This window comes from Trichogramma pretiosum, unplaced genomic scaffold (genome assembly GCF_000599845.2).
Source record: "Trichogramma pretiosum strain Unisexual culture from Peru unplaced genomic scaffold, Tpre_2.0 scaffold54, whole genome shotgun sequence".
NCBI lineage: Eukaryota > Metazoa > Arthropoda > Insecta > Hymenoptera > Trichogrammatidae > Trichogramma > Trichogramma pretiosum.
In genome coordinates, this window is record NW_019641628.1 from 518,584 (window position 1) to 534,636 (window position 16,053).

The 16,053-nt window shown below is 32.7% G+C and overlaps 3 protein-coding genes and 1 non-coding gene across 4 annotated transcripts in view; 2 read left to right on the top strand and 2 right to left on the bottom strand.

The window, feature by feature from the left end:
- Window positions 1-15,426, bottom strand: part of LOC106651255 (mucin-19) — a 67,263-nt gene extending 51,837 nt beyond the window's left edge. The window contains exon 1 of the mRNA XM_023459070.1: window positions 15,124-15,426. The gene's annotated coding sequence lies outside the window, so the exon portion shown is untranslated. The remainder of the gene's footprint in view (window positions 1-15,123) is intronic.
- LOC106651253 lies at window positions 1,727-10,564 on the top strand. Its single transcript, XM_023459085.1, has 22 exons — window positions 1,727-2,594; window positions 2,659-3,105; window positions 3,489-3,672; window positions 3,743-3,902; window positions 4,179-4,260; window positions 4,344-4,720; window positions 4,826-5,106; window positions 5,256-5,749; window positions 5,820-5,895; window positions 5,971-6,162; window positions 6,524-6,597; window positions 7,035-7,631; window positions 7,694-8,155; window positions 8,220-8,400; window positions 8,464-8,632; window positions 8,693-8,774; window positions 8,833-9,215; window positions 9,288-9,565; window positions 9,634-9,824; window positions 9,886-10,197; window positions 10,270-10,351; window positions 10,415-10,564. The coding sequence occupies exons 1-22, from the start codon at window positions 2,068-2,070 to the stop codon at window positions 10,562-10,564; spliced, it is 5,781 nt and encodes a 1,926-aa protein (XP_023314853.1). The 5' UTR covers window positions 1,727-2,067.
- LOC106651546 (glutathione S-transferase 1-like) lies at window positions 11,729-15,004 on the top strand. Its single transcript, XM_014370078.2, has 6 exons — window positions 11,729-11,834; window positions 13,660-13,808; window positions 14,087-14,145; window positions 14,253-14,394; window positions 14,479-14,643; window positions 14,722-15,004. Exons 2-6 carry the CDS (start codon window positions 13,668-13,670, stop codon window positions 14,863-14,865), a joined length of 651 nt encoding a protein of 216 aa, XP_014225564.1. The 5' UTR covers window positions 11,729-11,834; window positions 13,660-13,667; the 3' UTR covers window positions 14,866-15,004.
- Window positions 15,427-15,758: 332 nt separating the features above from the next.
- Window positions 15,759-15,840, bottom strand: Trnal-aag. The gene has a single exon. It is a non-coding gene; the product is annotated as a tRNA-Leu (tRNA).
- Between the last annotated feature and the right edge of the window lie 213 nt (window positions 15,841-16,053).

The following is a 16,053-nucleotide window of genomic DNA, read 5'->3' on the forward strand; positions in this document are numbered from 1 at the left end:
TTTTGTTTAAAAAAATTTGCGAAAAATTCAGTTTTTATCCTTTATCCTATTTTTTTTTAATTCCATTTTGGCATTGTTTATCAATTCTACAAAATTTTTTACAGAAAAATTAATAAATTCGCGCAAAAAAACCCAGGGGCCAAGTAAAAAAAAGAATCAATGATACCCAAAAAAACCCATTAACTTTCTCTTATAAGGAAAAAAGGTGACGAATTATAATTCCATTTTTATAAATTAAGTACTTGACAGCGATGAAGGTGATACTCAAACGATACTTCCAAATAGGGAAAAATTGTAATCAATACACAATTGTTTCTTTTTTCTGTGGAAAGTTAATATAATTTTTTTTCTTTTATTGGTCGATAATTCGCTGGTCACATTCCTACTTTCTTAAACCTGAAAATTTGTTTTGATTAAACACTAGACATAAATTTTGGGTATTTGTTTGTTTACGTAATCATTCGATCTCTTAGTTATTGACTTGTAATTGGAAAAATGTTTACCATGTAATTAGTTTTAACAAAGCTGGCAAGTGTCCAGCGAAAATTTGTCTTAAATTTTTTCATAATATTTTATGAATTTGACTTTCCGAAAGGAATAATTGTGCTTTATTGACGTTTTTTTTCCGTTTGAAAATAGTCTGAGTATCGCCTTCACAACTATTAAGTACTTCTTTTATAAAAAAAAAAGAAATGAATCAATGGTTTTTGTATCACTGAAAATATATTTTTTACGAATCGTATTTCCAGTGTATTTGCCTAGAAAGTCACCCACCAGAATGCAGCACTATGCATAAACTACAGGGCGTGTAAGGTTTCCAACGAGAGATAAAATAGCATCCTACCGAGCTAAAAAATTTGAAAACTTTGAATTAGTATACAAACAGGGTAGGGAGACAAAATCTCCAAAACAAAAGTTCCAATGCCAAAATATCCAAAACCCAAAATTCAAAAAAAAGTCCAAAGGTACAAAAGATCCAATTATCTGATGTCCAACAAAATAAATATCCAAAATTAATTTGCCCAACCCCCTGAAGTCTTTAGGATCAAAGTTGTACCATATTTCGAGGTAAGTCGTATATTCTTAACTTGTTATCTCTTTTACTTAATTTTTTTAAATCAAATCATTATAGAGAACGTATGTCCGTGGGAAGAAAGCTAGAGGCAGAGCGAAGGCAGTGGCAGTCCGTTACGCACCAGTACTATGGAATCATTATCAGGCAGTGCTTGATTTTACAGCAAGAACAAATAACGCGTCAGAAGGTTGGCACAATCGGTTCCAGGTGATTGTGGGCAAGAAACACCCGAGCCTTTATACTTTCCTCACGGAGCTGCAACATGAACAAGGCGACACCGAAACACTGTTGCGTCAAATTCAGTTGGGCCAAGCTGTTCGCAAAAAGCCCGATGGTCACTTCGTCACAGTCAAGGATCGAATAATGAACATCGTGATGCGTTATGATGAATGCGTGGAGGACGATTTGCAGCTTAAATATATCAAGGACCTTGGCCACTACCTACACCTTTAATAAAAGATTACTTTTTTATACATATCTTTGTTTTATTTTTCTTGGGGATATTTTATTTTTTGGGCCTACAATTTTTGGATTTTTGGACTTTTTGGATATTTTAGATTTTGGACTTATTTTTGCCGTTGGATCTTGCGGTCTGGATCTTTTGGATTGGAGGTTTTGGTTTGGAGATTTTGTCCACCAATCTACAAACAGACCCTCAAGATATATACTTAGTAAGCAGAAAAAACATCTTAAAAATAATTGATTGATCATTAAACTTTAGACTATGTCGTGGTCATCTGCTGATAATGTAAGTACAGCACTGCAATAATTTAGCGATAAGATTAGACTTACGTTTCTTATCTATCATCAAGACAATTGTTCAGAATAAGTCCACTGATTTCCTACTTAAACTTTATACCAGTCGTTGTATTTCGTTCGAGAGTGACGGCTGCCAACAAGGGTTTGGTAGATTGTACAAGAGTCACCTCTTAACGGTTCATCATCTGATGAGCTGATTTTTTTTAGTTGTATTAAGTAACGAAAATTAAAAAATGTTTAAAGTACTGATTCTCGCAAGTTTTGCTTTGTGCATTTCTGCGCAAAATTTCAATCTCGACATCCTTGACCCATATGATCTATGGAACAGGTATACGTTGGAAAAACCGAAAAGCGTTCTTAGAGCTGCTGAAAAGATTACTTACAGACTACCCAATTCAGCAATACCATTGAGTTATGAATTAGAGTTAGAACCTGATTTGGAGGAAAATAGTGTGGACCGTTTTACTTTTAAGGGCAAAGTAAAAATAAAAATTCAAGCTAATTATGACACAGAAAATATAACTCTTCACGCAAAAAATTTAAAAATCTCGCCTAAAAACGTTACCATTAGATCATTAGAAAATGATGTTGATATTGCTATCGATTCAGAGAGAGATTTTCTAATTGTCAAGACAACCGAAGGAGAAAAATTCCTCTCAAAAAAAATTTACAATTTGGAAATATCTTATACCGGTGAACTGAGCAGTGAACTTCGAGGGTTTTACAGAAGCTCTTACCTGAACGACGAAGGCAAAAAAATGTAAGTCATAATTTTTTACGATAAAATAAAAAAATTTTGCTAATAAGAGATTTATTTATTTTAGATATTTAGCCACTACTCATTTTGAGCCTACTGGTGCTCGACGAGCTTTTCCTTGCTTCGACGAGCCAATGTTCAAAACTCCTTTTAAAATCTCTATTACTCACAATTCAACATACAATGCAATTTCTAATATGGAAGGAAAGAAGAAAGATATCGGTAACGGTCGAAGTAAAACAACATTTGATGAAACTCCGAAAATGTCGACTTATCTGGTAGCGTTTGTAGTGTCAGACTTCAAAGCATTATCCAAAAATTCTTTTAAGGTGTATGCAAGACCAAACGCATATAAAAATGGAGAACTGGCCTTAAATATGGGAGAAAAATTATTGAAAAAATTAGATGAATTCACAAATATTCCATTCAGCACGTACATTCCAAAAATGGATCAGATCGCCATACCAGATTTCGCTGCTGGAGCAATGGAAAATTGGGGTTTAGTAACGTACAGGTAAATTAATATTTACTATTAGAACTTTCACAGCTTTTATTTGTATGTTTCAATGAAGGTTTTTTTCTCGAAGAAAAAATTATAGATTTAGGAATTAAATTATAGAAAAATTATTGAATGAAAATAAAATATATTTTATATTTTTTGTACAAATCGGCAATTCTATATGCATTCAATGATCGTATTACTTTTAAAAATATATCGATTGAATGAATTAAATAATCAGAGTATTATCGACCAACAAATCAGAAACTTTTTATCGTCCCGGAGATTGCCGAAGTTAGACTGCAATACATCTTATGCTTGATTTTCTTGCGCATATTTTGAGTATTATTTTATTTTAAAATAATTATTGTAATTTATTTTATTTTTCTCGAAAACAGGGAACCATCGTTACTTTACAACAAATCTTCTACTACGTTGGCTGGAAAACAAAATATTGTCGAAACAATTGCTCATGAATTCGCTCATCAATGGTTTGGCAACTTAGTAAGTCCTAAATGGTGGAAGTACACCTGGCTTAATGAAGGTTTTGCCAGCTTTTTCCAAAGTTTTATTACTCAAAAGGTATTATTGTTTTTAACCTTGAACAAGTTTTAATCTTTAATCATAAATATTAACAAAAGAAAACTTTTAGGTTTTACCAGAATGGCGATCAGTCGATCAACAGGTAATCAAATCAACTCAAGCTTACGCTTTTCTTATGGACAGTTCCGCATATTCTCATCCAATGAACAATGAAATAGAAAAGCCCGATGACATCATGATGACGTTCGATGGTATTGCATATCAAAAAGGTAAATATATGTAAAAAAATTTTTTTTGCCATTCATTTTTTTTCTCGATAAAAGAGGGTATCTTAACATTTTATCACCGTCGTACACAAATCGATAATGATCAGAGTGAATACCTTACGGAAATTCTAGCAAAGACTAAAGGATTATTGCGGCTTAGGGATTTAAATATGAATAAGTTTGTTGAACAACATAAGCGTAAAAAATCCTAAAGATTAGATAATGATTAAGCCAATATAAATATACATTATAATAAGTTTGATGACGCTATTTTCTTAGGTGGGAGTGTTATTCGAATGATGCAACATTTTCTCGGTGAAGATGTTTTCCAAAAAGGTCTCCAAGAGTATCTAAGTACCAAGTATGTTACATGCATATTTTGAAGCAATGAACAATTTTTGCTTTATTTATCTAAATTACAATGAATTTTTTATTAAACTTTAGAGGCCTTGCTGAAGCAGATTCAGATGAGTTGTTCGAGGCTATATCGACTCAAATTCCAAAAGAAGCCAGTCTTAATCTCACAAAAATAATGAATTCCTGGGTAGATCAACCGGGTTATCCTGTTATCAAAGTTACAAGAAATTACGATGCTCAAAACAAAACTGACAATGTTTTAATTGAACAAGAACGATATTTGACTTATAATGGGAGTCAAAAAGATCTTAATTATACTTGGCATGTGCCGATAAATTACGCAACAGCAAAAACTTTGAACTTCAGTTACACAAAACCGGAGACTTGGTTAGATGAAAAATCAAAGAACCTCACAGTCGATCTTGGCCCAGAAGATTGGATTATTTTGAATAAACAACAAACAGGTTCGTAGCATTCAACTTATTTTCATCCTAATTTTATTTTTTTAAACTGCTTAAATATTTTTAATTCAATAATAGTTAAATAATAATCCGTTTTCTAATTTGTAGGATACTACCGAGTTAATTATGACGAAAAGAACTGGAAACTCATTATTAAGTATCTAAACTCTAATGAAACTCGTGAAAAAATTCACGTTTTGAACAGAGCTCAATTATTAAATGATGCTTTGTCATTTGTGCAAAATGATGCATTAGATTTAGAAATATTATTAAATATGACAGTGCATTTGAAAAATGAAACAGATTACATTGCATGGCACCCAGGATTTAGAGTATTATCGTGGCTTAGACAAAAATTGGTCAATACAAAATATGACTCTTTCTTCAGGGTACGTAAAATTTATTTTTATTGAATTAAATTAAAAATCAAATTTACAACTGTAAAGAATTTAATATAGATTTATTTTAAAAGTTATGATCTATAAAAAAAATATGAAACATGAATGCCATATTAAAAAAATATCAAAAATTTTTTTAGGAATACACGATAAATGCTACCAAAATATTAATCAATCCAGACGAGTATAATGAAGAATCTGACGAAGATCTTTTGAAGAATCTTAATCATGTTACTGCTTTCAACTGGGCCTGTACTTCTGGTCATGCCAAATGTTTAAATGAGTCACATGCAATGTTACTTGATTGGTTGAACGGTAATCATGTATCTCCAAATTTCGCACCATTTGCTCTGTGCCATGGTATGCGAATCGCTTCAATGGATACGTGGAAGCTGGTGTTAGATAAATACAACAAAACGACGGATAGAGAAGTGCAAAGTTCGCTGGAAACCCTACTTAGTTGTTCGAGTAATCGAACTATTTTAGATTACTATTTTAATTACACTTTGAAAGAAAATTCACTTATCAAAGATACTGCGATGATCTTGCATCGAATTCTTGAAAACAGTGCCATCGGAGTCGATGCAACGTTGGATTACTTAAATGATCGACTTATTCCAATAATCATCAACACGTATGTACCTTTATATTTTTAAACAAAATTAAGAATGATATTAAAATATTTTTTATTTTTGATTTTGCAGAAAAGACGTTGAACGCGTATCACAACTTATTGAAGTAATAGGAACAAAAATTACAACAGAGGAACAATATAAAAATGTGACATTTTCAATATAATCAACAAACCTTGATTATTCCTAACTAATAACTAAAAAATAATTTTTAATTTTTCAGCTAAAAAAGATCGAGCATCTAGAAATACCGTTGAGCATGATAAAAGAGGGCATGCAGAAAGCTGCTAATAACCTTGAATGGTTCAAAAAGCACGATGGTACAATTGATAAATGGGTTAAATCCTTGACTAATGATACTCCTGCTTTAAAATCATTTTCGATTGTAAATATTATATCTATAATTGTTATCAATGTAAATCGTTTACTGAATTGATAAAGATACGATAGATATACGTCTATTTGTATCATATAGCTTACGACTATAATAAAATTATGAAATTTTAAATTGATTCACTATGTAGTAGCCGCTGTTTGCAGTGTCTACTGAAATTTTAAAAATTGACTGTTCAATTATTTATAAGTAGTAAATAAATAAATTGAAACATTTACATCCACATTAATATTTGATTACATCGTCCACATAATTGAATTGGAAACATTTTAATTTTCACCATGTTATTTATAGTAAGTTTCGAATGTAATGCGAATGTCAAACTTGATTGTATTTCAAATGGCTGAAATTTCTTAAACATAGTAATTTTGACGTCATAAAGGTGCCGTACGGTGGACCAATTTCAATCTCTATTCGTTTCGCTATTCATTCGAACTTGACCTACATTCTTCAAGCGTTGGCATTTAATTTTGATTAAGCAATCCTTGATCAAAGGTTGGAATTTTTCAATTTCAACCTAAGATTTTTACTTTTTATTTTTATTTTCGCGTAAATTATCATTCGATACATAATTTTATTCGCATCTACCATTATACGATCCGCATTAAATTTTTCATTTTTTACAAATTCAGCAATATTTTGGAAATTTTATAAAAACAAAACTAACTATCTTTAATTTGACCAACTATAAAAGTCAATGTGAACGGGTTTTCATAGACTCAAAATTTTAAGATGCAATTATATCAAATACACCAATTTCAAATTGAATGTTTCACAAATCAATTATTCAAACTGGGTCTCGTCATTATTCATTCCTTGTTCATGGTCAATTCAATAAAAGCACTGTTAGCTACCTTACAATCGCTGGTGATATGTCAAATGACGTTTGTCAGTGGCCCGTGCAAGATGATGCATTTGAAGAGCTACGTATTTGGTGTGGTGCTGTTAAGTTTATTTGTACAAACATTAACGGATAAAAATGAGTGCGGAGAAGTGCGAGACGTTATTGAAGAGGATGCCCGACGATTTTTGCTGAATACGAAGCCATTGCGGTATCAAGTTTATTTGGATCCATGTATAAGCGATGGAAATTTTAGTGGATACATTAATATCGATCTATTGATACCTAAACCGACGAAAAATATTTCATTACACTCGCAAAATTTAGAATTTTGCGAAGAAGCTGTTTATTTGACTTTTAAAGCGAGTTCAAATGAGAGTTTGGAAGTGTTGTCGCCCGTGGTGAATGTCGAGTATAATACTAATACTTCGCAAGAGAATATCGAGGAAGAAGAATTGATTGATACCTCAGAAACCTTGAAACCATCTGGATTTTACTACTATAAAAATGGCCAAACGGTTACTCTCAAATTTGAAGAATTTCTAAAGCCCGGAAGATATTCGTTAGAAATGAATTACATGGGTGTGATAAACAGCGAACCTGTGGGAATCTATAGAAAATTCTACAAAGACTCCGATGGAGTAAAAAGGTAAGCATAATTAAATAAACTCTGATTAAGAAAAGTATATAAATTCTTTGGGTTTATTTTAGGGTGATGCTTTTGACAAACGCAGCTCCAACTTCCGCCCGGCGAATTTTCCCGTGCTTAGATGAACCAAGTGCAAAAGCAGAAGTTTACATCACGATGCAAACTTCGTTAAATTATACTACTGTCACTCCTCAAACATCCGAACAGTTTGAAGAATACAAAGAAGGGCAAAGATGGACTCATTTTCACCCCATTGGAAATATATCGACTCATCAATTAAATTTTGCTGTACTTTACAACGTGAAAAATACCACGAAAGTACATAAAAACAAAACCATTGTAACGTTCGGTATGGATACCGATTTGAAATCTGTAAAATTACTCCAAGAAACGTATGGAAAATCACTTGATTTAATGGAAGATTTAACGAAAATTACTTATCCACTTAACACTTTGGCAACTCTTGTCGTACCGGAAAAAGCTGATGCTGCATCTGTCGCAAGTTTAGGACTTATAACAACCAAGTATGAAGCGATTAATTTGAGCCCTTCGTAAAACTTATTGTAAATTTCACTTACTTACATGCAGAAGCTCTCATGCATTGTTCAACAACCGGTTTGGACCCCAGAAGAAAAAAGACGTAATTTTCCAATCCATTCGTGACGTAGTTGGCCAGTGGTTCAGTCAACTCACAACTCCGGAATCCTGGAAATACATGTGGTTGACCGAGGGCATCATCGAATACATCAAGTATCATTTAGCCGATAAGGTAATATTTTTGAACCACTTTCAATTCTGAGCGTTATAATTTGACGATAAAAGTTATTTAAAGATCGCTCCGGACTGGCGCTTGAAAGAAGCTTTCGTTGTATGGGAACTGCAACGAAGATCATTCATTCCTAATAAAATAACAGATGGACCACCCTTGACAATAAATTTGATTGACAGCACGAAAGACATGAGATGCCTAATGTCCCGCATGGTTTCTGTTTCTTCAAAAAGTAAGTATACTCCAATTCAATACTGCACAATCGTGTAATAAATTAACATTTAATTTTCAGCCGCTGCGATAATAAGAATGATGACGCACTTCTTATCTGAAAATATCGTGCATTCTGGCATTGCCAATCTTTTAAAAACGAAGTAAGTGAAAATGTACCTTGATTTATTTTACTGTATTTCATAAAATATTTGCTTGAAGATTGTACAGTTCAATAAAGCCAGAAGACTTTTGGGAAGCCATTCAAACTGCCATAGCCGAATCTAAAGATCTCAGAGTAGCCAATGCAAATATAACAGAAATAATGAAAACGTGGGTGGATGCTGAATTTTATCCTATTTTAAATGTCACTCGAGATTATAAAACCGGCTTGATGCTCATAAGTCAGTTGCCAGCCGTAACATTTTTCGAATTAACAGATAAGAAAGTTAAAAATGAATGGTGGATACCCATTACTTATACGGTTAAAAGTAGAAGTAATTTCAACAGAACGTGCCCTACTGATTGGTTGAAACCTGAAATGGAATTGGCGATCGAAGGAGTTGATTCGAGCGATTGGGTACTTTTTAATATTCAACAAACAGGTAACTCAATATCGTTTTTACTAAAGTATGACCCTCAACAATTTTTTATCAGATAATAAACATGAATCATAGGTTACTACCGAGTATTATACGACGAAGAAAATTGGAAACTTCTCGCGCATCAGCTTAACAGCGATGATTATCACAAAATACCACCGGTAAACCGTGCTCAAATTCTCAACGACGCTGTACAGTTTACTTTGAAAAGACACTTAAAAACCGACATATTTTTCAAACTTGTATCGTACTTGAAACGAGAAAAAGACTACCTGCCTTGGTTCAATGCTCAGTTTATACTCAGCTTTCTTAATTATCACCTATCGAATACCGAAGCCTACGAAAGCTTCAAAGTAAGATCTTTATATGTTTATGTTGCATAATAACGTTTCCTTTAATATCTTCCCATATTTTTTTTCAGCAATTTAGCTTGAAACTGATAATTCCATTGGTTGATAAAATAGGATATGAAGATGTATCAGGAGATGATTTTTCCACGTTAATGTTAAGACGAATAAGCAATCATTGGGCTTGTTACCTTGGCTATGAAAAATGTTGGAAAAATGCAACAAGACAATTGGACGCGCTTTTGAACAATAAAAAGCTCGACTTGTAAGTCATGCATTGAAATTAATAAGTTATAACTGTTAACAACTTTAATTTTCATTTGTAGAGGAGCAACTGATTTGCAAGACTGGGCACAATGCGTCGGTTTGTATGGAGCAAACGAAGCTACCTGGTACAATATGTTCAAGAAGTATAAGCAAAATTTCTCTGAAGACTCACTGGTATACTTGGCTTGCACGAACAATTTTGATATTTTAAATAGCTTCCTCAGCATGTCCATAGCGAATAATTCCATCATTCCTAAGCGACAAGTTTTGACCGTATTCAAGTTGGTTTGTTTGTACCCGTCATCTATAGATAAGCGCTTAAACTTTTGCATGAATTTTATTGATGAAAATTTCGATAAAATCAAGTACAGGTAAAAATGGGGCAAGATGAATATATGTATCAATAGGGATGTAAAATTATTCACTTGAATTTTATTTTTTAGACTTGAAAAACCAGAAGAATCATTTACGTATATTTTCGACCTAATAGCATCTGAAATACGACAAAAATCGCAGTTGGAAAAGGTATTATTGATTACGTTATGATTTATAATGAGTAAATTATAATTGAAACAATTTAATTTTCAGTTCCAAGGAATCATTTTCCAAGGCCGATCTAAATTTGCCTTTGTGAAATTAGGTTCCAGATTGAAACAAACAGAGAGTCGAGTTTCAATTTACGAAGAAAAAGCTAATTATTACAAGCCATTTTTACAAAAAATTTTATCTGAAATGTGATAAAATCTTCATTTTTTTCATCTTTTTTACTAGGAAGTTGTTAATATTTTTTAAAAATCGATTTTTTTAATCGATAAAAAACGATTTTTCAGTCATGACTTGAATATTACAATAAATACTGAAGTTCACAGATAACTAACCTTTCGTCGGTATGGTAACTTCCTGTTGAACCCAATCCGGTAAACAGTCCCACCTTGAAAATATATATCCTCTTCAAGAATTTAACTCTAGAAAGACCACGTATATAGGAACTTACGATCATGACAAGTACCCTTTCACTCGGACAAATGTTAGTTTTTTCTTCTGGGCTCGCACACCTACGGATATGTTGCATCATACGACGATGCATTCTTTTACGCATATTCATATTCTATTGCTTCCATGAATTTATCGATCATTGGTATTTGTATGTTGTAACTTTATAACTTCCATTTTTTTTTGTGGATTATCACAGACTGGGATGATTTGCTCAATGAATTTTTGATCGAGAATATGATTGTCAATTTTTTCCTAGTTAACAAATTTTACTTCACGAAGAAGCAAGAATCATCAATGAATTGATAATATCTCGACGTCTATTAATCAACATGATGCTATTTTTATTACTTTGTGTTATCATGCTGAGTTGTACAATTGTTACTTTACAAATGAAGTAAGATAAAACTTTTTTTTGTTTTTGCATCATTTTTCGACAAGTGATGAAAATGGCATATTCAATGAAAACTGTCCATGGTTTTGCATTAGCTCTAATTTTCTCTTGAATTAATCATCGCCTACAAACAAAAACAACTTAAAAAATCAAAGAGAGAAAAAATTAATATAAATTTAGAAAATATTTAGTAACGTTATTGTCAATATTATTCACAATCATCGAGTCATGTCGTCAATGAAGAATCCTATGGCGCACCGGTGACTTTGAATGACGCAAAGTACCTAGAACGCACCTTTTTCCCAAATGCAAAGTCCAAAAAACGCCAATCTCGAGTATATGTACAGGTCTCGATCGTGCGTAAAAGGCCGCTTACTCATGGGTTTGTACGATGAGTGTATTATATGTGTGTGCACACGCAGAGAGTCACGCCTCGGCAATCTTGCATCGCGCAAATAGTTTGTGAGTGGGAAAGAGATAGCGAGTGAGGCGCGATGCGGTCGACCGGCGAGAGCCGGCGAGTTTATAAACGCGACGGCACTCGTAACTACAGTTCATATACTCTGTGACTTTCCTAAAGTGTACACTTGATTTGACTTTCTGCATTCACCTACATTCATCGTGAGTACAACATTCATTTATTTGTTTATTTTCTCATTTATTTGAGTGCTCATTTAATATCAGTCATATTGTATTAATTCCTACACGAAAAGATAATACGTGTCAGATGCATTCAATTCGCGACAACTTGGTTAAAAGTACCTTATTCTCGTATGCGCCATTTATTATATTATTACTGTTACACATCTTAAACTGCTCTTTCGGTCGAAGTAAAGCGATAGTGAATTTACTTTATCTTTTTATGTCAACTTCTTTTGCTCTTCTCTGTATTTCGAGAAGTTTCCTTGCAATGAATCATCACTCCCAATTATTATTATTTTCATGGTGAACTAATTATACATATTAAAATAAACTAGTCGCACTTAACATTTGTTTTGTTTTATGACAAAACTTATAGCAATTCCATTTTATCTATTTTCTCAGTAATGCCATGAGTATCAGGGTCGCATACGTACATTACGTGATTGTGCAATACGCACATGAACGTTGCATTCCATTCTCATCGCGCAATCATGATTAGTATGTAATATTTCTAAATCAGCTAAAATAGTTGCGCAGCATCTTTACAAATAAAATAAAAATTAATCTCGCGACTCGTCTACTAAGCTTCTGACACGGTCAGAAATTTTCTAATGTAATGTAAATAAAAGACAAGCTTAAAGCAAATAGCAGATATATGTACTATACTAGTTCATCGCGATTCCGTACGAGCCACATACATAAATATACTGAAAAACCGGAATACAGCGAGTGGAGCGAATGTACTCGCGAAGAAACGGCAAGTTGGCGCTGCTGCATTTTGTCTCGAGTCTTGAAACGGTAAACCGGCACCCCATTTCGTGAATAAGAAATTCAAACGTAAAAATTTTCAACTTCAAATTGCTCCGTAAATCGGATGGATATATTTTTAGTGCAGGTCGCAAATCATTTATACGAGCGAGTAAAAAAAAAAAGATAAATTCAGACACTGCGATCGGCACTGAGTGAAAGTAAACGGGGGTCTTATCGCGATCAGAAAGTCGCGTTGCATGTGCACAATTTGAAAGGCCGCGTTATCCTTTCGGAGAATATTTTTACCCTTAGTACACGTTTCATACGAGACACTCCCACGTATACGCGCATTATTTAGTCTTTTGCAAAACAACAGTTCGTTGGAAAAATCAATAAAGCTATTGATCGAGTGAATGAAGAAAGCTACGTTCTATCGGTTACTTGTACGTGCCCCGATTTCATGAACGATTGTTTACCGAAATTTACCGCTTGAGGTCTTTAATTTTTACCAACATATCTTTAAAATTTCAGTATTCATATTAGACCAAAAGTATAATATTTTGTTCATTGTTGGTACAATATTTCGATACGTTTTTCATGTTTCGATGTATATTTCACTTCGGATAAAAGCAACCACGATTTGCGTGGGCAATAGGAAGTAGAAACTGCACCGACCTGAAATGTAGGCGTTGACATACGACTTGCATACATAATGGAAAAACTTAATATCCCTTATGCGTTAGCTTTAAAGCCACTGGAAATTAGTATTAGCAAATTCATAAATATTGAACATGCATATCCGGTCATGAATAAATTGTTTTCATGCGTTCATAGGTGTTACAATTTTTTATCAAACAAAGCGACTTACTCTTTTTTTCTTTCTTTCTTTCTTTCTGTCTTTCTTTCTTTCTTTTTTTCAATTCTTAGAATGTTAAATTTTCATTTGAAATCGATCGAAAATATGCCCTCGAATATTGTCCAGTAGTAAAATATAAAAAATTAAACTTGAAGAAATCTTTCATGAACTCATTACAATCCATGCTTTCTTTTTCAGACTTGAAAATGCCGATCGATCTGTACTACGTTCCCGGAAGCGGACCATGCCGCTCGGTTCGTTTGGTCGCTGCCGCTATTGGCCTCGAACTCAATCTGAAATATACGGACCTCATGAAGAAGGAACAATTGAAGCCTGAGTTTATCAAGGTAAATAATTCAAATTATATCATGAACCAAAATTACGTTTTTTTCAACTACTATCATAGAACCTAAAAAGTGAATGATTTTTTCAGTAATCATAGCAAATCGATACTTGCTATGGTACGCGCTAATTGTAAAATAGATAATAATCATAATACGATATTAGCTACGATAAAATAGGCCGTTACTTACTCCGAATTACTCAAAATTATATTTTAAATTATTAAATTTAGTCTGAGCTCAAGGAAATTCTATAGCTTTACATTCGCTTTATTAATTTACAGATGAATCCCCAACATACTGTGCCCACATTGGACGACGATGGTTTTTACTTGGGTGAAAGGTAATATTTGTTATTATTTCTTATCAATTTAAACAATTTAAAAAAAAATTATTTATTTTTGTGATATAAATATTCAAAATATTCATCGAAATGATTCATCATTTTAGCCGAGCCATTTGCACGTATTTGATCGAAAAATACGCCAAGGACGATTCCCTTTATCCTAAAGACCCAAAAAAGAGAGCCATCATCAACCAGCGTATGTACTTTGATATGGGAGTTCTTTATCAATCTTTCGCAGAATACTTTGTAAGTATTTTTTACATTTGATTTTATATAAATGTATGTAAATATCTTATAAAAAAATTTTAATAAAAATTATTTATTTTGCAGTACCCACAAATCTTTGCTGGTGCACCAGCTGACCCAGCTAAACTCGAAAAATTACACGAAGCTTTTGGATATTTAGAAGGTTTTCTAGATGGTCAATCTTATGTTGCCGGAGATTCCATGACCGTTGCAGATCTCGTATTAGCTCCATCAGTTTCCAATTTAACGGTAAGATCTTGAAATTATTGTACTTAATACTTACAATTTCAAGGTATTATATTTTCTTCTTTCTTTTGTCGTTTGCAGCTCATCGATTTCGATTTGAGCAAATACCCTAACACCGTCAGCTGGTTAGCAAGAATCGAAGCCGAGGCACCTAAGTACGATGAGACCAACGGAGAAGGTCTCCGAGCCTTCAAAAGTTTAATCGACCACTTGACCAAGAAGTAAACAAGTAATATTCCGAATATTTACAGTATTAAAATATCGAATGCACCACCGTATTGTGTACGACCAAAATCACTTATATAGTTATCATTTATGTATTATAATTAATTTCAACATCATTTTAATGAATGTATTATAATTAATTTCAACCGATTTTATAAAAAAAACTTTGTTGCACAATTAAATAAATTGTAAAAACCAATTTTTCGACTGAATTATTAATAAAACTCTTAATCTTTATCAATGAAAAGAACTACTTACCATAGATTATTAAGTCTCAATGATCTGACGTAATGTTACACTAGTTTATAGGCATACGAATGACATTCTTACTTTTTAATAAGTAACATCGTTTTTTATTAATGCACAATAACACACTTATGCAAACAATGTTTTTTAATCATTCAACATTTTTGATGTAACGAATTTATTTTCCGTTTTAAGCTAACAAAGTGGAAATGTTTATACCCGTTTAAACTGAATTTCAAAATATAATCACAATGACGTTATCAGACAGAGCTTCGTACCAGTCAAATGGCTGACTCATACTCAGTGCCTTTCGTACAAAATGATAGCAATCATTTTTGACTAAACTAGGTAATAACTTTCAATTCCGGGTTACCTAACTATTTGAAATATTCTGCATTGATGGAATAAATATGCGCGAATCAATTCAAATAGATGATTTTTATTATAATTACATTTAAATTCTACTAAAATTTTAAATAATACGATTTTAAACTGATTGGTTGCACCATTTAATGCGTAGCTTTCCCTTACGAAGATAAAAATATACTTCATTCAGTAAACAGAAAAATAAAATTTAGAGATGAAAATTAACCTGTTCATTAAGTCATAATATTTTCTGTATTTTACTGATTCTTTCAGCAAAAATTTGGCAGCGGTGGGATTCGAACCCACGCCTCCGAAGAGACTGGTGCCTTAAACCAGCGCCTTAGACCGCTCGGCCACGCTACCATATGATAGAAATCGAATAATAGATAATGTAATTTTCTTCGTTACTTACATTTATAATGAAAGCTTAAGATTCATGGCGAAAATTTATTGATACGATTGAAAATTCAAAATGATTAAATGTGATTTTGAACTACAGTATTCCTTGTTTTTAAAAATAATGCAAACACCTAATTTACCGACAGTGTTAATGAAACTATAGGTTCTCTTCTCATC